Here is a 26749-nt window from a genome sequence, read left to right on the forward strand (position 1 = left end):
TTTGATATTCTATATTTAAATAGCATCAATCTATTTTGGTTTTCAGGGTAACACTTGCTAATGTGATGTTAATTCAGTCCAATGTGTCTACAACCCATTGTTTACCATGTCTCATATTGATCCACCAAAGTGCTGTTGACCTCTTAACCTTACAATTTGACCTCTGTTTGCTGATGGAGAAGGTGTTAATGAGGGTTGGCGACGTGAACTGAATCGGATCGTTCCTTTTTGTGTGGGGTTAACTAGTAGAAGCCTCTGTTTGTTGCACTTAATCTCTATTTCACCTAAAAACATGCACTTTCATGATAACTGTGCTTTGCAGAATGCATGCTAAAGCAAGAGGCACCACGTGAAATGAAATGCCTCAGCAAGAACAAAGACAATGCAACTCTCCAGTGGGCTTCAACAACAAGTCAGTCGAGCTTATGTGTTGTTCAGCAGCTGAGCTGCAACAACCAAAGGAGCCGATGCAACTCATCATCCATCCATCTGCACGTGCACACGATCGTCACTTTTTGAGATTTTCCTAATAGATTTTTTTTACATAATCTATTCCATCCATCCGCCATTAAGAGGTGAGTATTTCTCAAATGTTTTGTATGAGTTTTTTGGTTTTGGGACTGTTTTAATATGAGTAAAAAACTGCCGTTTTAGATGAACAATTTGCACACGCTCCTCTCTGATTATCGTCGGGCTCGCGCGCTGCATAGTTAGCCAACAAGCAAGCCGGCTAACAAAATGCAGCTTATATTGATACGTTTTAACTTCTGTGTTCCAAATAAATCCAGTATTCCAATTATATGTTCAATAGGCTCTAGTATTCGTGTATATAATCACATTTGTCGACAAAGAAAGTACAAATTATTTGGCTTCGCGGAGTTTAGAGACGTTAGCCAACATGCTAACGTTAGTTTTAAACAATAATGAGAGTTTTGATCTTTTTTCAGTCTAAAATACGTAAAGATGTGCCTGTTATGTGCAGTTAAATGGGAACAGTAAGAAAGTGGGTGTGTACAGTTCGTGCATGTTTTTGTTTTGACAGGATTCTTTGAGTTGTGTTAGTGTGAAACTTTCTCTTTGAGTAATACTGAATTATATGTTTTAATTTGTAAGAATTCATCGCTGTTATGTTTAATTCATCACCCAAGTACAAGTGCATTATAACCTGATCTACAGTAAATCAGGTTATACAGGCTTATCTCCAGTATATGATGAAATATGTATTTTTTTTAAAGAACAGCTCACCCAAAGTTAAAATTACTTAACCGTTTATTTATGCTGGATGTGTATCCGTATTGTTTTCTTGTTTTCTTCCATGGAAAACACAAAAGCAGCTGTTAGGCAGAATGTGAGAGACTGACAACCTCAGTCACCATTCACTTTTGTTGCATAGTTTTTCATCAAATGAAGGTGACTGGGGACCACGATTTTCTGTTTTAAAAAGGACATTAACGATCATCCGAGCAGCCCATATAACTAGTTTGGTGTTTTGTAATTTATATGAGAGCTTTCTGTGAGAAACAAGCCCGGATGTAAGTCATTATTGACTACAATCTTGCTCACCATTCATTTTTTTGTAGTATGGAAAAGAGCTGCCTTTTCATCCTGCTAACTAGCTACTTTTGTGTCGCAAAGAAGAATGAAAGTCATATAGATATGGGACAAAATGCGGCTAAGTAAATTATGATTTGTGTTTTGATTTATCCCTTTAATGGGATTGTTCACCCTGAAATGAATATTCTCTCTTTAATTACTCATCCTCATGTTGTTCCAAAGCTGTAAGACTTTCATTCGTCTTCGGAACACAAATTAAGATTTTTGATTTAATCTGAGAAATTTCTGTCCCTCCATTGACATCCCTCCTTTATAAAACTGCCACTTTGATGCTTCAAAAAGTTAATAAAGATCATCAAAATGAATCCATAATCCGTTTAGTCCAAATTTGATGAAGAGACTCGATTGCTTTATATGATGAACAGATTGAATTTAGGCTTTCATTCACATATAAACATTGATCAGTGAACATAGACAGATGCTTAACCGAACCTGCTTGAGTATGCGAGAAGCTCAAATGTGCTGCATAAAATGAGAATGAACCTCATTGGTTCCCACATCAAGCGAACATGCTTGGGCTTCAGTTTACCACAACTGATGTGTGCGTTGATGAATGTTTATTATGTGAATAAAAGCAAAATTCAATCTGAATTATATAAAGCGGTCGAGTCTCTTCAGAAAATTTGAACTAAACCGCTCAATTCATATGGATTAATTTTACAATCTCTTTATGAAAGTGGTAGTTGCTTAGCTGTCAATGGAGGGACACAAATCTCTCAGATTTCATCAAAATGATTTTTATTTGTGTTCTGAAGATCGACATGAGGGTGAGTAATTGGGTGAACTATCCCTTTAATAGGTCTTTTCCAGCGGGGCAGGTCTCGGGGTGGAGGCTTAAAATAATCCACATCTTTCTACGTCACCTTTCTTTGATTCTTTCTTTATTAATACATCATGACTGCTTTTGTTTTCCAGATCAATTTACTGCAAGCAAATAGAAGTTGGATGTTCTAAAGGATCGATGCATTGGGGAAACTGAGGTGAGCTATTGCACAATATCATACGTGCCGTTTATTGACCCTCTGAGTAATAAGTAACGTATTGGTTAGGTGTTTCACGATTTATGGATGGTGTTCAATGGAAGAACTAGGATAAAGGGATTTTTACAGGCATAACAGCTCATTTATGTATATATATTTGGATCTGTTTCCTCCTTGCGTTGCTCGTAGACCCATGGCAAAGTGGTTTAGAGATCACCTGAGTTTTGGCAGCAGGAAAGGACCGCCGCAGCCCCCGAAACCAGACTACACCGAAAGCGAGATCCTACGGGCCTACAGGGCTCAGAAAGAGCTGGATTTTGAGGATCCCTACGAACCCCCAGAGAACCGGGTGAACGGCTCAGGGTCTTTGGAAGTGTTTCCCGCGTTTGGCACAGTGCTGTCCAACGGCGTGGAGGTGAAGATCGTGTCTCCCAAACACAGACTGATAAAAGTGGAATCTCAGGAATTTGGGCGTAGCAAAACACCGCTGAACATCGTGACCTTTGAGGAACCGCAGGCCCCTGTAAGTTCTTGTTTTCTTAAGAGAGCTCAAATGGGTCTGTTATCAGGAAGAATGGAGTGTTTTGAATGGTGTCCTGGGTCCTTGGACATTTTTTGGGGATTAGACAAACACAGCTTCAGAAAGTATAAAAATGGAGTTTAGGAATGGATAATTGTGATTTTTAAGAGGGCTGGGTATTGACACAAATTTCACGATTCGATTAGATTTCCATTCACAAGCTTTCGATTCAGATTTTGATTATTAGGGATATATATCAGATACAGTACAAATTTTCTTAATGAAAAAAAATCTCTCAACTAATGCTGTGTGTCAGTTGGTACTACATTACTGTAATATTGAATGTGAAAATTAACTGATTTAAATATAAACAAATTACGCTCAATTATGTTTTTTTTTTTATAATAATAAAGTTATAATACAATTTTTTTAGGGATGCACCGAATCCAGATTTTTGGGGTTTGGCTGAATGCCGAATCCGAAACCGAATACCCACTCTAGCGAGGCGTTATCTGTGTTCCCGGGGCACCAGTGCCATCTGAAGCCTTGTTTAAGGCTTTTCCTAGTGCGGTTTTGGTCAAGTTTACTAAAGTAAACATTGTCAAAAAAGTGTATTTTTAACGGCAGACACTTGTATTTTTATTTAATGCCAATTCAATATTATAATCTTATAAGTTAACGGTTAATAATCAGATAATGAGCAGCGGTTGTCGGTCGGGAAAATTAACCGAATGAGCATCCAATTCTCAGTATCGGTATCGGCTCCGATCCGCCATTATTTGCCGGATCGGGTATCGATCAGACAAGACCGATCCAAATCTGATACTGTGCGTAAAATATTCAGTGCCCCACAAAATGCACACAAAACATTATAAAGCATCATCAACGCTTCATGCACTATATTAAGTGTTCTGAAGCCATTCCATAGTTTAATGTGAGGTACAGATTAATATTTAATCATTAAGTTCAAGTTAACGTGAATAATTCCCTCCGCTGAGTCTGTCAGCCATTCTCCATTCAGCTTTAAACTGTGTGTCGCGTTCGGTTACGACAGTCAACACGATGACACACTCTCCAAGATGATTCAGTGTTCCTGTTATTATGCTTGATCTGTAGTTAAAGGGTTAGTTCCCCCAAAATTAAATTTCTTCCATTAATGACTCACCTCCATTCATCCTCGGAACACAGTTTAAGATATTTTAGATTTAGTCAGAGGGCTTTCAGTCCTTTGAATGTAAGTGTATGCACACTTTGCTGTCCACGTCCAGAAAGGTAATGAAAACATCATCAAAGTAGTCCATATGTGACATCATTTGGTTAGTTAGATTCTTTTGAAGCGTCATCAATACATTTTGGTCCAAAAATAACAAAAACTAAGACTTTATTAAGCATTGTCTTCTCTTCCGGTTTTGGTGCGATAGCAGATACCAGATAACACGTCACAGCGTCTTACGTCAGCAGCGTCACTGTGGCGTTGTGAACGCGGATTCAAAATAAACCGGAACATTAATGGAAGAAATTTCATTTTTGGGTGAACTAACCCTTTAAAGCAGCACCAGGTAGGTTTTGCTCTCGGGGTCCCCCTACAGTTGGGAAACAGTATTGTCCTCTACTACTGTTGTAAACTCTTGTCATCTTACATCAGTGGATGCATCGCACGTGCATTTGTTGACATGACAACCATGATAGCCCTGAACACTGCCGGAGTTCACATGCAGGTGTTCTGCTTGCGTCGCGTGTGAAATGTCTTCATCCCAGGTACAGTGGCATATGTTTCAGCATGTCATATGAATATATGCCACACGCTGTCACTGACAGGGGGAGCAGAATCTCATTAAATATGCAAATCTTATCCCATCCTAGCTGTGGGCGCTTACTTCCAAGTCTTCAGTGCGGCACGCCCATCAAAACCGATCGTTTTTCAGAGAGCCTCAAAACCAAGGCAGAAAATAGCCTATTACTTATTCATTATGATAGGGCTGCACGATTAATTGAAATCGGACCGCAATCGCGATTATGTGCGATTATGAAATCGCAAAGGCTGCGATTTTAATTAAATAAATAAATGGCCAGCGTGTCAGTGAAGAGCGGCTCTGTGATCAGGAGGAAACGCTGCTCCGTCTGAGAGCACTGCGAGTTTGAGCAACATGTGTCAAACATCTTCACAAACTAGTAATGCGGAGCGTTCATAAACCTGTTGTCCAACCAAATACAACGTTTAATAACATGTTTTAACTCCCTTTATATAGTCAGTCGAGCTGATGTGGCTTATCACAGAATGTCAATCAGCACTGCATACTTCATTATCATGAAAATACCCGAGAAGGCTTGAAGAACTCAAATACACCATATCTTGTCGTAGAAGTATTATCTTCATGTTTAATCAGTCAAAGCGTCACATCAGGGATTTCCTGAAAACAAACGATTACTTCTCTGGCGCAAATGTGCCGTTTCTGCTCGAGGGCGCCCTCTGGCCTCCAGTATGAATGAAACTTTTGGGTAGAAAATAAGAAAAATAAAACTTCTCTCTAAATACATTTATATGACAATCCATATGTTTTTATTCAATGTACAGCAGTTTTAATCCCTACAGTGGCTGCATAAGAGGCTCATATTTCATATCAAAGGTCCCGTTTTTCGTGTTTTTTTGAAGCTTTGATTGTGTTTACAGTGTGCAATATAACATGTGTTCATGTTTCGCGTGTAAAAAAACACAGTATTTTTCACACAATTTACTTATCTGTATACCGCTGTTTTCACTGTCCTCAAAACGGCTTAAAAGATTTCCCTGTTCTATGAAGTCCCTCCTTCAGAAATACGTAACGAGTTCTGATTGTGCCAGCGGTTCCCGTGTTGTGATTCGACAGCAGCTTAGGGCACGCAGAGCGCACGTTACCGGAAAGGTCACGCCTCTCACCATAACGGGGATGCATGCGCTCAATGATCTCTAAGTACAGTGTCCCTGGGAAAGCCAAACAAAGGTGACTTGACTCCGGGATGAAAATAACAGCGTCTCGACAACATGGCAACAAACACTATACAAACGCAACCGAACGCAACACTTCCTCTTATCCACGCGGGAGCAACAAGACCACGCCCCCTTTTTCGCGTACTCTTGTGGGCGGAGGTTAGTCGACAAACTGCTCTACTGACGTAATTAAAGCAGGATGTACCAGGATGTAGTCCTAACCGGCCGTTCGCTGTAGGCTTTGAAAGGGAACTTCTGTTAAATAAAATATCTCGCTTGGCATTGAACTTTGAGCTTTATAATTTTACAGGTATTATATATGCTCTAACAGCAACATTACACACTAACTAAAGTTTGAAAAATGGGATCACGAAGAACAGGACCTTTAAAGACACACTTTTCATTTGTAAAAATTAATAAATAATAATAATAATCGCATTTTAAATCGCAATTTTAACCAGAATAATCGCAATTAGATATTTTCCCCAAATCTTGTAGCCCTATTTCTGAATGTAAAAACCACGCGAGCGTCAAAAGTTGACCTCAGACAACAGTATAAAAAAATATATTGTTTTACACCTTTAACATACATTTATGTTCATTCATGTTTATTTCACGCTGTAACTGGTATTAAAGCGGAGGAGATGATCAGTTCACGTGCGCTCCGCGCCACCACTTCTCTTGAACTGAGGCGCTACTGCTATCTGTCACATCACATTAAACAGCGCCAGAACGGTATGTATTTTTAAAAAATTTCGTAATAAAATGGATGTAATTTGAATTGATGGGAGATGTGCTATAATGTCCCGTTCATTCATAAACTGAAAACAGGATGACTAATCGATTCTTGGGATTTAGGAATCGATATCGGTTCATAAAAATGAGAATCGAGTAATCAATATTTTTTACCTAGCCCTAATTTTTAAGCACTTCATCCTTCTAATGTCTATTTGAATATCATCATAATGTCAAGTAAACATTAGTTTGTTTATATGAAAGTGGTGGTTTTATATGGTCGGTTCCCTTGGCATAAAGACCCTCCAGTCAACTTCTGTCATCATGAATAGATCAATACATCACAGATCAGGCGGTTATGAGCGTGCCAGAGATAGTTTTTCCAGTAGATTTGTTTGGTGCACATGTGGATGAGTTTTGCGCATGTCATAACAAACCGACCCAGACGCATAATTCTGCCGTGTTTCCAGAGCTTGGCCGGGTTACGATTGTCTTTTGTCAGAGATGAAGGGTGGGGGAATAGGGAATCAATTTCATTAACCCAAATACATTTAATCCCAATGCCTGCGGGGTTGTAGACTATCACACACCACCTTTCTTTCTCACTTTTAAAGGTCACTCCAAATCTGTATGATTTATGTTTCATTTGTCTTGTTTTTCTTTAGTGAAACAAAAGAGCTAAATGCTCTTTTCTGTACAATGTAAGCATGATGTGATCTGCGGCTGTCAATCTTTAGAAAGGACAAAAAGCACCATAAAAGAAGTCATTTTGGCTTGTGCACTGTATTCCAGCTCATTTTACTATTATGTACGATTATAGTATTTATTCATATAAATACATTTTTAAAAATAGCTTTTATTGTTCTATATTTTCAGGCTTATTTTTTAATTTGTTAAATTTTTAGTTGCTTTTGTCATTTTTATTAGTTTTTTTTAAATATTTATTTAAATTCTCTTTTAACTTCAAATGATTTTAAGGGTGTATTCACGCTTGTAGTTCGGTTCTTTTTGGTCCGGACCAAAAATGAAAATGATAAATGTAGTGCTGGTTCGCTTGGCATTCACACTGTCATTTTTAAGACCGAACCTAAAGATACAAAACAAAAAAAACAGCTTTTAAGTGACGTATATTTTGCGACGGACCTTGATAAGCATTCAAAACAATGCTGTGTGCGGCTAAATGCACTCGTTGTGTGTGCGTATGATGGTATTTTGACCAGCTGAGCTTATAAAATGTGTAAAGGAGTCAAAACAGCGGAAGGAATCCCTCCGTCACACACACGCATGCTTGAGCTTTATGTCCTGTTTAGGGTCGCATCTTCCTGTTTTTGGTTGGTTTACATGTCTTTGGTCCGTGTTGCGTTCAGGGCTTAAAAACGGAAAAAAATATCAATCGGTTCACTCCGAGCAGAATCGATATTATAGCGTTTCCGTTTTTGCGTTCCTCAATAAACATTACCGTTCCGAAAACGGTTTGATTTGAAAAAATACCGGTTAATAACGTTATTTTAATTTAGCCTATACTTTAAACAAATATGTATAAGTAAAGACTTATTTTCACTCAATAATAATATAACGCATGATAATTAAACTTGAATATTTATTTCTTAACATTTTCAAAACCACAACAGAAATATATGCATTAATTTCAAAGCATAAACAGCGGGACAAATATTGACCTGTTTTAATGGAGCGGGAAGCCTATTCTTTTCAGAAGAGTGATAACATTATTTGTACATAACTTTTTTTCAACACGACTTGTTTTAAAAATTGCATGAATAAAGAATAAATAAACTGGATAACCATTGCTCTTTTAATGCACCGTCAACTGCTAATTTCAAAGCAAACACTGCGCAACACTGCATCACATAATCAAATTCAGTCAGCTAATAAAGCTTGATCATTTAATGCAATATAACATACCATTTAATACGAAGCATCAACCGTCTATAGAAAACATTGACCTGTCCTGTATTGGCAATCTGAAAGAATCGGAAAAATGTTTGATAGATGCTATAACCTACTTGGACAGGCTTAAACAAAATCCATAAACTAGCCTAAATCAGACTATTTGAGCTTAAAGTCCGTACTGCTTATTTAAACGTTGGAAAAGAATGTCCTCCAATACCTGCGCTTTCATTGTAGACCTCAGCGGGGAAAGAAATGTACTTGAGGCATGAAAATGCGCGCTCATACTGACGGTAGATTCATAGATGATGGTGCGCGGGCATTTCACTCACGCTTGATCCGTCAACGTCACAAGCTGTACTACTCAATTCATGATTGGTCACTGCCAAATTAAAATATTAAAGAGAACGATAAAATAACGTTATTAACCGGTTAATGGTCATTTCAAATTAACGTTTCTGTTCAGAACGATTCAAATTGATTGTGATTTCGTTTCCGTTTTTGTTCCTCTTAAAATTTTGTTCGTTTCCGGTTTTCGTTTTCGTTCCTTGAACCGGTTCAGAGCCCTGGTTGCGTTCATATTGAACTGCACCAGTTTGTAAGCGGAGCGAGACTCATCTTTTCACCGTCTCTGTCCTCTTTGGTGGGTTCAGCTTTCAGAATGATTCAAATAATCTGCACTATCTGCTCTGTTAGTTTTAGGTTAAAGAAAATGTAGGTATCAATGAAGTCAGACTAATAATCTTCCCCCCTGGCATAGCTCTCAAACTTTATTCAGGCATGTGCACATCAAACATCTTGCCTGAAGATAAGCTGCTGTTCAAGGCTTGACGACAACAAAACCAAACATCATTAGCTGCCGTGTCACTAATTGTGATGCAACATGTTTGATTCTATTGAATTAAATGAGATTTAAGGGACAAGAGGAGAATATGATGCTTGACAATGTGAAGATGCATCAGGCTCAAATTGTGAAAGAATGGTTGGGAGGGAGCATGAAGAATCATTTTCCCACATGAATTGGCTCATTATACATGATATTTGATGTATATTTATGCTCTTATTTTAGTATCATTGAGATAATATTAGTTTTATTTATATATAAATTATTCTAATACTATATACTAATTAATAAATAAATAAAATTGCGTTTATAATTTTGTTCAGTGTGTGTGTATATATACACCCACCTAAAGGATTATTATGAACACCTGTTCAATTTCTCATGAATGCAATTATCTAATCAACCAATCACATGGCAGTTGCTTCAATGCGTTTAGGGGTGTGGTCCTGGTCAAGACAATCTCCTGAACTCCAAACTGAATGTCAGAATGGGAAAGAAAGGTGATTTAAGCAATTTTGAGCGTGGCATGGTTGTTGGTGCCAGACGGGCCGGTCTGAGTATTTCACAATCTGCTCAGTTACTGGGATTTTCACGCACAACCATTTCTAGGGTTGACAAAGAATGGTGTGAAATGGGAAAAACATCCAGTATGCGGCAGTCCTGTGGGCGAAAATGCCTTGTTGATGCTAGAGGTCAGAGGAGAATGGGCCGACTCATTCAAGCTGATAGAAGAGCAACTTTGACTGAAATAACCACTCATTACAACCGAGGTATGCAGCAAAACATTTGTGAAGCCACAACACACACAACCTTGAGGCGGATGGGCTACAACAGCAGAAGACCCCACCGGGTACCACTCATCTCCACTACAAATAGGAAAAAGAGGCTACAATTTGTACGAGCTCACCAAAATTGGACAGTTGAAGACTGGAAAAATGTTGCCTGGTCTGATGAGTCTCGATTTCTGTTGAGACATTCAGATGGTAGAGTCAGAATTTGGCGTAGACAGAATGAGAACATGGATCCATCATGCCTTGTTACCACTGTGCAGGCTGGTGGTGGTGGTGTAATGGTGTGGGGGATGTTTTCTTGGCACACTTTAGGCCCCTTAGTGCCAATTGGGCATCGTTTAAATGCCACGGCCTACCTGAGCATTGTTTCTGACCATGTCCATCCCTTTATGACCACCATGTACCCATCCTCTGATGGCTACTTCCAGCAGGATAATGCACCATGTCACAAAGCTCCAATCATTTCAAATTGGTTTCTTGAACATGACAATGAGTTCACTGGACTAAAATGGCCCCCACAGTCACCAGATCTCAACCCAATAGAGCATCTTTGGGATGTGGTGGAACGGGAGCTTCGTGCCCTGGATGTGCATCCCACAAATCTCCATCAACTGCAAGATGCTATCCTATCAATATGGGCCAACATTTCTAAAGAATGCTTTCAGCACCTTGTTGAATCAATGCCACGTAGAATTAAGGCAGTTCTGAAGGCGAAAGGGGGTCAAACACAGTATTAGTATGGTGTTCCTAATAATCCTTTAGGTGAGTGTATATATAAAATTAGTCGTTTTGGAGCTTGCCATTTTTATTAGCTATTTATCGTTTTTTATGTTTATATAGTTTTATCTTTTTTTTTTTCCCAATTTTAATTATTTTACTACATCAAGTGAAAGTAAATGAAAATGACAAGTGTTGCTTTGGCAACTAGATGAAAAAAAATTCCGTTAACATTTAAACATTATGAATGGTTTAGTTAATTAATAACCCTGGTGGATAAAAATGCTTGATTTAAAAAAGCTTCACAGAATCTGCATAAAACACTGCATTTGTCCTCGCTTCTGATTCCTGATCACTCAACACTCGTTCCTTATTCTTTTCCTCAGGTGGTTCCCTCAGCTCCTGTGGTCGGGGAGACGGATTACTCAGACCCGTTTGACGCCAGGCCAGACCCGCGGCCCAGGCCCGGCTGGGAGCAGAACGCTGTAGAAGCCTGCAGCAGTTACATGGAGCCGTTTGAGGCCCAGCGATTCATTAGCGGTACAGTAGTTCCCCTCTCATCATTAAAGACATGCGGAAAAAATGCCAGAGAGAGCTTTTTTTCAGCCATTGTTATTCCAGTCTGTTTAATTTGTGGTCTGGTCTGCTGTGTGTGGCCTTCAAAGCTTGACGACTCCAGTCCTCATTTGCTTTCATAATACCCGGTGTCATCTGGTGCAAAGGAATGTGTTTGATGTTGTTCAGAGCTCCAGCACAGCACAGATCGGGGCAGGAGCAGCCCGCAGCTCTACGACAGTCCGTATGAGGAGAGGGTGAGGCCCCAGGCGGCCCCCGCGGAGGACGAGAGAGAGAGCCGCCTGCCCCAGGACGACGAGAGGCCCGCGGATGAGTACGACCAGCCCTGGGAGTGGAAGAAGGAGAACATATCCAAAGCCTTCGCTGGTAAGACATAGACATGGGCTCTGTACCACACCAGTGCATTTTCAGTAGCAAACTTGACTGTGTTACTTGCCAGTCAGTCGGACAGTTTTCTGCCAAAATAAAACCTCTATGGTTTAGCATTTGAAAGCAAATGCATTTAGACGGCCATAAATTAAATATTAGTATTTTAATTGACTGTTGTTCTATAAAATATAGGGCTGTCAAAAGATTAATCGCGATTAATCGCATCCAAAATAAAAGTTTTTGTTTACATAATATATGTGTGTGTACTCTGTTAATTATTATTTATATATAAATACACACACATTCATGTATATATTTAAGAAATATTTGCATGTATATACTGTATATACATTTATATAATCTATAATATATATAAATATAAATGTTTTATATATAAAAATAATATTTTTTTCTTAAATATATACATGCTTGTGTGTGTATTTATATATAAATAATAATTAACAGAGTACACACACATATATTATGTAAACACAAACTTTTATTTTGGATGCGATTAATCGCGATTAATCTTTTGACAGCCCTAATAAAATAACATTATTATTATTAATAAATACTCAATTTATTATTGCATTGATTTACTCGATAGCATTTTGCATTAGTAATATATGTCTTTATTGATTTGTGTGGTTTAAAAATAAATAATAATAATGATTATAACAATAATTGAATAATAAAATACGAAATAAACAAATATTATTATGAATAATAAATACTACATTTATTGTTGCATTGATAGTTTACTTTCAGTAGTAATATTTCTTTATTGATTTGTGTAGTTTTGTGTACATACTTGAATAATAATACATATTATTAAATAATTATAAGCGATTAAATTAATTAATGAACTAATAACCATTTTTAATATTATTAGTTTTTTTACCTATTGATTTGTGTAGCTTAAAAATAAATAATGATAATTATGATTTATAATAATTTATTAATAATTAAATATTAAATAAACAAATATTATTATTAATAAATACTAAATGTATTGTTGCATTGATTGTTTTCTTGATAGTATTATTGGAGTAGTAATGTTTTTTTATTGATTTGTGTACTTAATTGAATAATAATTATACATATTATTAAATAATTATAACTTGTTAAATAATAATAAAAAAAAACTATTTGTTATTTGTTTTTTTCCCCAAATCCTTCAGGCATAAGTAGTAGTTGTAGTTGTAATAGTAGCTGCATGTTTTTTAATGAAATAATACAAATACTTTTTTGTGGGCAATTAAAAATATATATAGTTTTGTGAAGTCACCGGCTATTGGCACTCTAGTTTTGAACGGATCAATTTAGTAAGCCCAGATCACAGTCTGTCTTTTATCTTGCACATGAGGAAGGAAGATTTCTTTGGTTTTCTTGTGAGGAGAGGGATGTGTGGGGCACACGATAGATGGAGACAGGAAGAGAGAAGGAGAGCAGTCATGCAGAAAGATCAGCGCCACCGTCTGACCTCTGCTCCGCTTCACGTCCACACACACTCTCTGATCATCGCTCCATATGTGACTGAAATGTCACACACTGTCATTTCACCACTTCTGATCAGATTGCTGGTTGCTCGTGGTTTGGCCACACTCTGTCACACAAACATGACAAGAGCTTCTCGAAACAGCAGAGAGGGCCAGGACTCCTCCACTGCTGCTCTACAATAACTCACAGCAGGAACAGCTGTGCTGACAAAGAGTAAATAGTGTTGTTGGCGAGATTCACTGTTATCACTCTCATTATTCAGTTAGTGCTTTGAACAAACGCTCCCCACAAGTATTAGTGTTAAAGGGATAGTTCACCCAAAAATGAAAATTAGCCCATGATTTACTCACCCTCAAGTTATCCTAGGTGTATATGACATTCTTCTTTCAGACGAGCACCAACATCAGAGTCTTTTCTGACCCCAAAGGATGTTTGCTCAAATAAAAAAAAGATGTTTGACTTTGTACGGTTGTCCACACTCTCTAGATCTACAAATAGAAAAATAAATTGGATTGAGATATGTTTTTATGTCCATGTGACAAAAAAAGGTCACACTCAGGGTCTTTAGAAAATGGGCAAAATTTTATCCTCAAAAACAGAAACAACACAGAACACGCATACAGAAATGAAGTGGCACACTTCAAACAATGCATAAAACATCCACAATGCAAAATGATCATGCTCACACACACACACACACACACACACACACACACACACACACACACACACACACACACACACACAGGAATACATTTGTTATTGCTTGTTATTGCTGTTCAGTTCATTGCATTTTGATGTTCATGTTGTGTATTTTTACTCAATATGTAATATAACTGTTCATTTCTGCTCATTTTTTGTTTTGTTACAGTTAGTTACTGAAGTGTAGATTAAATTTGTAGAATTCTACGAAAATCAGATGTTTGAAATAAATGATAAACTCAAAAGACTCCAACTTTTCTCTTGTTCAGGTTTGATTCTAATCATAATGTAACATCATTAAAAACAAGATTTTTTTCAGTACCAAAAAATGCTAAACTTTGACGTAATTAATTTTAATTGTTATAATTGTGATTTCATAACATTTAGATATGAATCCAACTGAAAAAATACTTGTGAGAAGATGTCTTTCAGTCAGTCAAATAGCACATAGCAAATAGTGGAGCTCTGCAGCCATTTATTGGTCTTTTTTTAAATTAATTTTTTACTGTATTTTCCAAAAGATGGGCAAAAATCTTACACTAAACCATGTAAAATTATCCATGTTATCCCCACGAATGAAAGTTAGAAATTTGGGTCTTTTATAAAGTGAATTTTATATTTAAAAAAAAAACTGATTTTGTGTGAAAATCCATTAATTTATTTATATAAATTAAAATATTATTATAAATACTCCAAAAACGGCACAGATGTTGAGTAAAAACATTAATAAACAGAGTAAAATTACATTTGTAAAAAAAAAAACAGGTCCAAAAAAGTGCATCTATCATCATATAACTGCTCCACATGGCTCGGGGGGGTTAATAAAGGCCTTCTGAAGCGAAGTGTTTGTGTAGGAAAAATATCCATATTTAAAACTTTACAAATTGTAATCTCTAACTTCGAGATCTTCTGGATATTTTTTTCACACAAACGCTTTGCTTCAGAAGGCCTTTATTAACCCCCCGAGCCATGTGGAGCAGTTATATGATGGATAGATGCACTTTTATGGACTTCAAAACAGAAACAGCCATTCACTGCCATTATAAAGCTTGGAATGTTTTTTAATATAACTCTGATTGTATTCGTCTGAAAGAAGAGAGTCATATACACCTAGGAAGGCTTGAGGGTGAGGAAATCATGGGCTAATTTTCATTTTTGGGTGAACTAACCTTTTACAGCATCTAACTTGTCCTGCATTGTTTGTTCAATGGACACAACTAATATTTCTCTATAATATAACAAACATGAGTTTTGTACACGCAAAAAAATAGGGAAGTTATGCTTTATTGTCATAAAAAGATGTAATTTCAAGATATATACTGTGTAAATGCAGTGATATTTATAAATGTAACTTTGCATCACAGGAATAAATTACATTTTATAATATATTCAAATAGAAAACACTTTAAATTGCAACAATATTTCACAACATTAATGTTTTTACTGTGTTTGAAAGAGGCTTCTTTGAAAAATATAAAAAAAGTACAGACCCTAAAGCTGAAGTGTGTTTCTAATGGTTGTTTTGTAGTGACGTTTGAAGCGGGAGACTGGGATCAGTGTACGCTGCCCCGTGACGAGCCGCTGAGGAAGGCAGGAGCGTCCAGAATCAGCCCTCCGTCCAGCGGAGCCGCCAGCCTGCGCAAGCCCAGCATCCTGGGAGAGAGAGTGGACCCCGCGCTGCCCCTGGAGAAACAGGTGTATGTATTCACTCCTGGAGCACCTGAGCTGTGCTGAGCTATGGATTTAATCGAGGAAACAGCTGATGTATCAGTGAAAGTGGTCAAATTTAGAACACAACTAATGACTCGCCAGATCTATCTATCTATCTATCTATCTATCTATCTATCTATCTATCTATCTATCTATCTATCTATCTATCTATCTATCTATCTATCTATCTATCTATCTATCTATCTATCTATCTATCTATTGTTCTATCTATCTATCTATTGTTCTATCTATTGTTCTATCTATTGTTCTATCTATTGTTCTATCTATTGTTCTATCTATCTATCAATCCAACCGTCTGTCTGTCAATTGGTCTATCTATCTAACTATCACTCATTCATTCTATCTATCTATGTCTGTCTGTCATTCTATCTTGTTCTATCTTTGGTTCTGTCGTTATCTATCTATCTATCTATCTATCTATCTATCTATCTATCTATCTATCTATCTATTTATCTATCTATTAGGGATGAAACGATTACCGGTTTCACGATAAACCACGATAAAATTTAGTGACGGTTAGTAATATCGTATAAAATGTAATTATCATTAAAACCGCGTGCGATGATCACGATTGTGAAAACTCAATATTGTCCTGTCAGTCTGACGCAGGCACAGCGCAGCGCTGTTTTTTGAATGAGGAATGGCAGAAGGCAGTGACAGCGCCGGGAGATTTTTCAGCCTCTAAAAGGATCAAATCTGAGGTGTGGTCATATTTTGGCTTTTACAAAAGTCCTGAGGGAAACTTAATCGAAGATGGTCATCCTGTCTGCAAACATGCCAGAAGAAAGTCACTGTAATAGGGGGAACACTTCAAAACTACGAACGCAAGGCAAGTGGACTTTGACCTCAATACCAAAACTACTTCTGGGAAATAATAACGTGACGCGAACTAACAAATTCAGACAAGACTAGGGTGATATTTAAGGGATAATAATCAGGGCTTGACATTAACAACCATTTGCCATTTGCGGGTGTAACGTTATCTCGGCTGCACATCACCACTAAGGCAGTTGAACTTATTAAAATCTTCTCAAAAGCCATCTGTTATAATCGCGTTGCGCATTATAACCACTCACACGTGTTTCTATTGAGTTTATGAATGCGATATCTAATCAGAGGCGTTCAGATTAGCCAGAGTTTTGTTCAGAGCGCACGCCGCTCTCACTGAAATCTGCACTCAAAGCAGAGATAAACGTGCTATGGACGCAAGAGATTCATTCATCATACAGTGGTTGACCGTTTTTGTTCTATTTCAGCAGCGAAAATAGTTTTAAAAAACACAGCAGAACCACAGCGCATCCATGAGCGCATCTGACATGACTGGCATAACGCTGGTGAATTTAGGGACCGTCTCTAAAGTTACACACAACATTGGTAACGTTATACACGTTTCAAACTTCAATAGCATTTGAAGATATTGACAGTCATAAAACTGACTGTAAAGTGATCATCTAGGTGTCAGGTATGATACACACATTTTGATATTTAATCAAATAAACTGTCAAATCATATGGAAATATGGATATGCATTATTTCACTTGGATACGGTTTGGGCTCTTACACAAAATATGCTAGATTTAAATGCATCATTGCTGAACACTGATGAGAATATTGCTTGAGAATATATTTACAGATATAATATTAGAGATTATATTTACGACAAATTATTATTATTTATGCATTATGCGTTGCTATTGATGACGGCCATTATAAGGAAGGAAATCCCACAGAATAGAATCTAGCTTAAAAAAGTGCATAGAGCTGCTTTATTTATTTGTTGTTTGTTGATTTTCAAATATAAAACTTGTTGAAATGTTTTCAGTGTGTGCATCGGTTCTTTTTGAACACTTTCATCTAATTTGAAGAAAACCATGATAATATTGATAACCGTGATAATTTGGGTCACTATAATCGTGATGTGAAATTTCCATACCGTTTCATCCCTACTATCTATCTATCTATCTGTCTATCTATCTGTCTGTCTATCTATCTATCTATCTATCTATCTATCTATCTATCTATCTATCTATCTATCTATCTATCTATCTATCTATCTATCGTTCTATCTATCGTTCTATCGTTCTATCTATCTATCGTTCTATCTATCTATCGTTCTATCTATCTATTGTTCTATCTATCTATTGTTCTATCTATCTATTGTTCTATCTATCTATGTCTGTCTGTTGTTCTATCTCTTGTTCTATCTATCTAACTATCAATCGTTCGTTCTATCTGTTCTATCTTTTGTTCTGTCGTTCTGTCTCTATATAACTATATGTCTATTGTTCTATCTATCCATCCGTCCGTCTGTCAATTGCTCTATCTATCTATCATTCTGTCTATTGTTCTATCTATCCATCCGTCCATCCGTCCGTCTATCAATCTAACTATCAATCGTTCGTTCTATCTAGTTCTATCTTGTTCTATCTTTTGTTCTCTATCCATCCATCCATCTTTCAATTGTTATCTATATGTCTGTCTGTTGTTCCATCCATCTATCATTTGCATTATATTTCTTTTTTTATGTCTTAATTATTTAGCTTAACGCTGTGTGTATTATTCTGTATGTATTCTAATTTGGTCAAATAAATTATATTTAATCTCTCTGCATTTTCGAATAACAGAAGTTGAGTATTGTGAAATTAAAGGTATCCATCTTGTGCTGAATATATTGCATCATGAAAGCCCTAGTAGTGAGTGAGCCATCTTGTGTGTGTTTTAGGTGGTACCATGGTGCATTGTCACGCTCGGAAGCTGAATCTCTGCTCACGCTCTGTAAGGAGTGCAGTTACCTGGTGAGGAAGAGCCAGACCATCCGAAACGACTATTCGCTCTCTCTCAGGTACAGTCCTAAACGCAGACTCGCTGTCCCACGTCCTGTTAGAACCCAATAAACTGATTCAGTGAGTTTAGTCTTTTCTTCTCAAGTACACAGTGCTGTTCTTCTGATTTTCATGTCATTTTCTGCTGCAAATCAGTCTGTGTTTAAGTAGAAAATGAGTGGTTAAAAAAAAAGCTGCTGCTGTTTTTCTCTAATAGTGTGTTATGAATGTCCAGCTACAGTTTTGTACCGTCTGTTGCGATTGTGTTCAGAGGTATAATAACTGAAGTACTTGTCCCATATTTGCTTATGTTTCAGGAAACAGTTGAAGTCCTTTGTCTGTATAAATAGCTAAATTCTTCCTGCTAAACTAGGTTCATGTTTATTAAGGTCAGAGTCTTTAATCAACATGCACCTAGTAGCAGGAAGAATTTTGCTATTAGTCTTTAGCGTTTGTGTGTACACAAAACAAATTACCACCATTAATATTTACAGGTTTATGAGAATCCACATAAACACTCCAAATGAAACATTTGTAATTTAGATTTTCTGATTCTTGACAATGTAATCCCAGAGACGTACATTGAAGGAGGGACCAGAGTCCTATAGAAACCAGAATATCTGAGGCTGGTTTTGATTGGACTTGGGCCAGTAAGCAACCACCTAGCAACCAGCCTGAACACCCTAGCAGCCATCTGTGTTTCCCCTCGTGCTTTGCTCTTCTGGAACTACCTTGATATTTTCCTGCTGGAGGGCAGTTACATCTTGTTATTCTGGTTGAATGAGTAATTTATTCAGGTTTCAGGTGTTTTGTGTGGGTCTGAATGTATTTAACATGCTATTAATAATGTAGTGCCCACCAAAAAGTATGGCTGCTTTTCGTTTTTAAGTAATAGGTGTGAGCAGAATTACAAAAATCGTACGTCATGTTATGCATCTTTTAATTCATTCATTTTTTTTTAATTATATTGATCACCATGTATTTTTTCTATTATACTGGGGGGAAAATCATATATGAATGCCCATTTAAAAAAAAAAAAAATGATTTCATTGAATTATTTTTCTTTTTTAATAATGCAGCGAGATGCAAAAACGCTCAGAAAGTGTAAACTTTTAACAGTTTTATCTTTTTTGCAGTGCATATCTCAACATTTCTTTATTGCTTTCACTTCAGTGTTATTTTAGTATTATTTATATACTAATAAATTATTTTGAATATTTTGAATTAGCTTTTATTTATATATTTTCATCAAAACATTTTTGTCATTTTATGTGCTTTTAAATGTTTTTGTTTTTTATTTATATATATTATTCATTTATATTTTTATTTGAGTTTTAGTTTGAATAATTTTACTAGTACTTAAACTTATTTTTAATTTAGATAGTTTGCCAGGGCAAATTTCTAAATTTTCTTTTTGTAAATGTTTTTAAAATATTTCTAATATTAGCTTCTAATATTTATATTGGATTTTATTTCATCTAACTAAAATTATTTTTAATAGTTTTAGTTCACAGCAACAACACTATTTCACATTTGATTTGATTGGATTTGATTTGAGTAATTTCCAGATTCCAGGTAATTTCAGTTTTCTGAAATATAAAATTAAGAATTTCTAAAAAATTAAAATTGATCATACAAGCAGCGTGTTTTCATGGCAAAAGTTTAGTGATTCTTCAGTGATTGTCGAACGCAACTGAATAAATTCATGGCACATTTTCATTATTCAAAGCTCTATGCAAAGCGAGTCTCTTTTGAACTTCAGTAATCGAATGTGTGTGTGTGCCACTCAAGCCAGCAACAGATAAAGGAGCAAACAATCATCTAAATCAGACCGTACTTTTGCACGTGCAACATCAAACCACGATTACAGTATCAACCCGATGTGTCAGAGGTGAATTATATGCAGGTTATGAAGCATTTTAGGTTTCATTTCATCATGTAAACGCATGAGTGATTCTATAATTGGAGATACATTTCAAAAAGTTAAGAGAAAAAAATTCACTAGCAGAAATTCTTTCCAGTATTCTTATTGAAAATCTATTCTTCCCTTTTTTACTTTTAACGAAAAAGTAATTTCTTTATAGTATTGTTTGTCAACTCTGTTGCAGGCAATGTGTAAAATAACAATTTTAAACTTTTTAGCCAAAAACTTGATTCAAAGACTTTTTAAACACCCACTGTGTAATCAGTGATAAATTCTGTTTTGCTTTTGATATTGTGGTAACAATTTTGACGTTTTATTAAATAACTCTTGGTGTAAGAACTTTTTGGATTAAAATATTTTCTCAGAGAGAGCACACATACCTTTCAGTGCTTCAGATCTTATCAGTGATGGAAAGTGACATCATTTCCTGTATCTTAAATAGTTGTGGGAGGTAATTCCACCAACTTAAAGGTAAAGTATGGTACGGTAACAGATTTTATAGGATAAAAGTTATTTTTAGAATTAGGAAAATGACTATTTAGGGCTTTTACAAATAAAATCTTACCAAAAGTAAAATAAAATATTTTTATTACACTATTTTTTTATTATCTATCTATCTATCTATCTATCTATCTATCTATCTATCTATCTATCTATCTATCTATCTATCTATCTATTTATCTATCTATCTATCTATCTATCTGTCTATCTATCTGTCTATCTATCTATCTATCTATCTATCTATCTATCTATCTATCTATCTATCTGTCTATCTATCTGTCTATCTATCTGTCTGTCAATTGCTCTCTTATCTATCTATCTATCTGTCTATATCTATCTCTTTCTATCGTTCTATCTATCAATTGTTCTATCTATCTATGTCTTTCTGTCATTCTATCTTGTTCTATTTTTCTATCTATCAATCTATCTATCTATCTATCTATCTATCGTTCTATCGTTCTATCTATCTATCGTTCTATCTATCTATCGTTCTATCTATCGATCTATCTATCGTTCTATCTGTCTGTCAATTGCTCTCTTATCTATCTATCTATCTATCTATCTATCTATCTATCTATCTATCTATCTATCTATCTATCTATCTATCTATCTATCTATCTATCTATCTATCTATCAATCTATCTATCTATCTATCTATCGTTCTATCTATCTATCGTTCTATCGTTCTATCTATCTATCTATCTATCTATCTATCTATCTATCTATCTATCTATCTATCTATCTATCTATCTATCTATCTATCTATCTATCTATCTGTCTATCTGTCTGTCTCTGTCTATCTATCTATCTGTCTATCTATCTGTCTGTCAATTGCTCTCTTATCTATCTATCTATCTGTCTATATCTATCTCTTTCTATCGTTCTATCTATCAATTGTTCTATCTATCTATGTCTTTCTGTCATTCTATCTTGTTCTATTTTTCTATCTATCAATCTATCTATCTATCTATCTATCTATCTATCTATCTATCTATCTATCTATCTATCTATCTATCTATCTATCTATCTATCTATCTATCTATCTATCTATCTATCTATCTATCTATCTATCTATCTATCTATCTATCTATCTTCTATCTTCTATCTATCTATCTATCTATTTAGGGCTTTTATAAATAAAATCTTACCAAAAGTAAAATAAAATATTTTTATTACACAATACATGAGGGGAAAAAATACATGATTTTCAGCTATATAAGACACTTTTTACGGAAAATATTATATTGTTATGGCCTGTAACATCTTGTGATCCATGACAATGAGTAACAAAGTATTAAAATAATAAAAAATGTAACCATTTGTAAAAAGCAGGGGTAAAAATTACTTTGGACTCCAAATGTACTTGCATTTATAGAATCACCCGCATTTTATCATAAGAATATTACTATACAGATGACTGTACCACATACCAAATGTAATGCCGAAAATATATTGCTATATGAACCATTTGTGTTAAATATGGTCTGAAAAATCTACAGAGAGGTCTGGAAATCTACAGAGAGGTCTGGAAAAGTATGTGATTTTAAAATGGAAAATGTGTAGGAACCCTGACGTACCCTTGTACGTAACATTTAGCAGCCTTGCCGACTGCTGGCATTTGAACAGTATAGCGAAATCTCTGCCAGCTGACACATTTCTACCATTGCAGGGATGCCATAGCGAGTAACATGCAAACTCATTGGCTTTGTCTTCCCCCTCTCCGTCTCTCTGCAGGAGCTGTCACGGGTTCATGCACATGAAGTTCTCGCAGTCTCGTGATGGGAAGTTCATCCTGGGAGAGAACAGCCCTCCGTTTGACTCCATCCCTGAAGTCATTCATTACTACACCACAAACAAGCTGCCCATCCGCGGAGCCGAACACCTGTCTCTGCTCTTCCCGGTGCTGGTGCAGACGCTCTGAGGCCACACACACTCATCACTCGCTCACACACACACACTCAGGGCACACTTAACTCGGACGGCTACGTCAGTGCTTCATTTTCAATCACATATTGAAGGCTGATCTTTGAGAGTTTGGTGCGTTTGATTTTTCCGGAGCGTGGTCGAATGCAACCCTGGTGTGAATGAAAACACAGTGGGCCTGTGATGACACTGCGACGCGCATGTGAAGAATACTCCCGCTGGACTTTAATGCGTCTTTGCATCACCGTGGGAACTGCAATACTCTTTTTCTGCTCTCATCAACTCTTCAAACGATAGATTTGAGGATAAAAATGTAAACCGACCAAAGTATTTATAAAGATTTACGATACTAAAAAAAGCAATGGTGTACACTACAAATCTCGTCCTCTATAGAATTTCTTGTTTCCAAAATGACAATTCTGTCATTATCTCATCCTCGTGTCATTCCAAACCTGTATGATAGAGGAAATAGTTTGAATGCTTTTAAGCTGATCTTTTTCCATCCAATGAAACTGAATGGTGGCGGTGGCTGTTAAGCTCTAAAAAGGGCAAAATCACCATAAATATAGTCCAAATGACTTGCACAATATTCCAAGTCTTTTGAATCCATACAGTAGCTTTTGTGTGAGGTGAAAACAGCTAAATGTTAGTTATTCATAAATGTTTCATTATATCGCAGCTCTTAATTCTCGTTTGTGTTTCCGCATATTCAAACTAGGGCAAAGGGAAATTATGAACTGTTGATATGTAGTCGAAATTGACATACAAAGTCATAATTATGAGATAAAAAGTTGAAAGTATGACAGACAAAAAAACTGACCAGACTTGTCAGAATTGACTTTTTATCATTTTTAACATTTAGATTCTATTATGCCTTATGTCATGATTTAGACTTACCTCATATAAGTTTTGTTTTTTTATGTCATCGTTATTAACAATAATTTCACCACAATTTTAGCTGTTTTATGTACGTCACAGCACTCAATTCTTATTTGTGTTTCCTCATATTCAATCTAGGGCAGAGGGAAAGTTACAAATAACTTATTGGCATACAAAGTCATAATTAAATAAGATACAAAATTGAAAGGATTGAAGTCGAAATTTTGAAGTCATAATTGTTATAATTATGGCGCAAGTTGGAATTGTGAGATACTAAATCATAATTGAGATAAAAAGCTATTGACAATTGACCAAAATGCTAAATTATAATGTATTAAGTCTTAATCATGAGAAGTAGAAATTGACAAAAAGTTGTAGTTGAGATAATACATCATAATTTAGCATTTTGGTCATAATTGTCAATAGATTTTTATCTCAATTACAACTTTTTGTCAATTTCTACTTCTCATGATTATAACTTAATGCATCATAATTTAGCATTTTGGTCATAATTGTCAATAGATTTTTAAATTATAATCATGAGAAGTAGAAATTGACAACAAGTTGTAATTGAGATCCAAATTATACGACATAATTTAAATTTTTGAGTTTAGAATGACTGCGTAATTATGACCGTGTCTCATAGTTTTGACTTTTTGTCATAAATATAACATTTTGTCAATTATGATCTACCAAAGCGCTTTTGTTCTTAATTATGAGCTTTAGTATTTAGACAGGGAGTCAACAACGAGATAAACCGTTATAATTATGACAAAACTAAGACAGTTAATAATTATGGCACAAGTTGAAATAATGAGATACTAAATCATTATTGAGAAATTCTATTGACAATTATGACAAAAATGCTAAATTATGATGTACTATTATGATAAGATAAGTTGACATTTAGACAAGACAAACATTAGATAAATAGTCATAATTATGACAAAATTCAAAACTAAGACTAATAATTTGCATTTCTGCAAATGTCTAAATTAATGGTCAAAATTCACATAGTAGTAATAAGTTACAAATATGAAATAAATCTTAAATGAGATAAAAATCAATTATGAGGAAAAATATGAGGTACAAAGTCATAATCATGAGATGTCGAAATTGACAAAGTTGTAATTGAGATCAAAATTATAAGACATAATTGACATTTTAGAGTTTGGAGTTTAAATTATGAGATGTCATAATTATGAAGTCAATTTTTTGTCAATGACTGCGTAATTATGACAGTGTCTCATACTTTTGACTTTTTGTCATAAATATAAATTTTTTTCAATTATGATCTACCAAAGCGCTTTTGTTCTTAATTATGAGCTTTAGTATTTAGACAGGGAGTCAACAACGAGATAAATTTTTATAATTATGACAAAACTAAGACAGTTAATAATTATGGCACAAGTTGAAATTATGAGATACTAAATCATTATTGAGAAATTCTATTGACAATTATGACAAAAATGCTAAATTATGATGTACTATTATGATAAGATAAGTTGACATTTAGACACGACAAACATGAGAGTCATAATTATGACAAAATTCTAAACTAAGACTAATAATTTGCATTTCTGCAAATGTCTAAATTAATGGTCAAAATTCACATAGTAGTAATAAGTTACAACTATGAGATAATAAATCATAAATGAGAGAAATCAACTATGAGGAAAAATATGAGGTACTAAGTCATAATTATGAGATGTCGAAATTGACAAAAAGTTATGAGTCAGAATTGACTAATAAAAAGTTGAAATTATGAGATAATCAATTATGAAGTAAATTTTTTGTCATAATATAACATTTTATAATTTTATCGTATTAAGTTGAAATGACTTGAAACTTCAGTTTTGGTCTGTTTGATACACAAAGCTACTGTACAGTCATATATGGACGACATTCATGGTGCGTTCTGTCCCTTTCAGAGCTTAACGGCGATGGTCACCGTCCACTTTCATTGTATTGTAAATGCAGTGCTGTTGTGCTAAATTTCCTCCTTTGTGTTCCACGATATAAAATCATACTGGTTCAGAACGGCATGAGGGAGAGTGAATAATGACCGAATTTTCATTCTGAGTGACTGCAGGTGAAAATGAGGGCTTCTCTTTAGGAACAGGAAACCGGTCCTTAACTTCCGTTTGTCAGGAACTCGAAGCGATGAATCATGGTTTAATGTGGAGGAAGTGAGGATACGACACTGGAATGTTCCCAATGTCACTTTCACTCGTCCGGATGGCCATCTGCACGCAGACATTTTTTGCTCCCAGAGTCCCAGGCGGCAGAGGATGATGAAAACAGGAAGTGATGTCCTCAGACCATCTAATGCTGCACTTTTATTCGCTTCAGTGCTCCGGTCTTGTAGCATGACGGGAAGCAGTGGCATTTCGCTTGGCTGCTGTCACAATGCTCCCCATCATGATACCCCTCAGTGGCGTCGGGTCGTTTCAGGGGACTTCTTAGCAATACTTAAAGCTTCGTGTTGTCTATTCTGAGTTCATAGGTTAAATGTGATGTTTGAAATAAGGTCACTTCGGCCACGTCCCTCCAAAATCGTATCTTTTCTGAAATCTAGCGTTTTCTTCTGAAGAAACACAATCTCCTACTTGTGAATGTTATGATGTATGAACGTGGTTTGCGATTGGTTAACTTGCACGTAACACACACTACTGTATTTAGACTTGCTATAGAGATCCACACGGTAGCTATTGTTGTTTTTTTGATGACTGTAATTTTAGTGAG

General features: G+C 35.7%; 1 protein-coding gene across 1 annotated transcript; it reads left to right on the forward strand.

Moving 5' to 3' along the window:
- Positions 1 to 296: 296 nt before the first annotated feature.
- On the forward strand, positions 297 to 25646 carry shda (Src homology 2 domain containing transforming protein D, a). Its single transcript, XM_079820550.1, has 8 exons — positions 297 to 575; positions 2530 to 2594; positions 2784 to 3117; positions 11464 to 11617; positions 11822 to 12019; positions 15753 to 15921; positions 18678 to 18797; positions 22937 to 25646. Exons 3-8 carry the CDS (start codon positions 2788 to 2790, stop codon positions 23121 to 23123), a joined length of 1158 nt encoding a protein of 385 aa, XP_079676676.1. The 5' UTR covers positions 297 to 575; positions 2530 to 2594; positions 2784 to 2787; the 3' UTR covers positions 23124 to 25646.
- Positions 25647 to 26749: the final 1103 nt, after the last annotated feature.

The sequence above is a fragment of the Gobio gobio genome, assembly GCF_949357685.1.
Source record: "Gobio gobio genome assembly, chromosome: 6".
NCBI lineage: Eukaryota > Metazoa > Chordata > Actinopteri > Cypriniformes > Gobionidae > Gobio > Gobio gobio.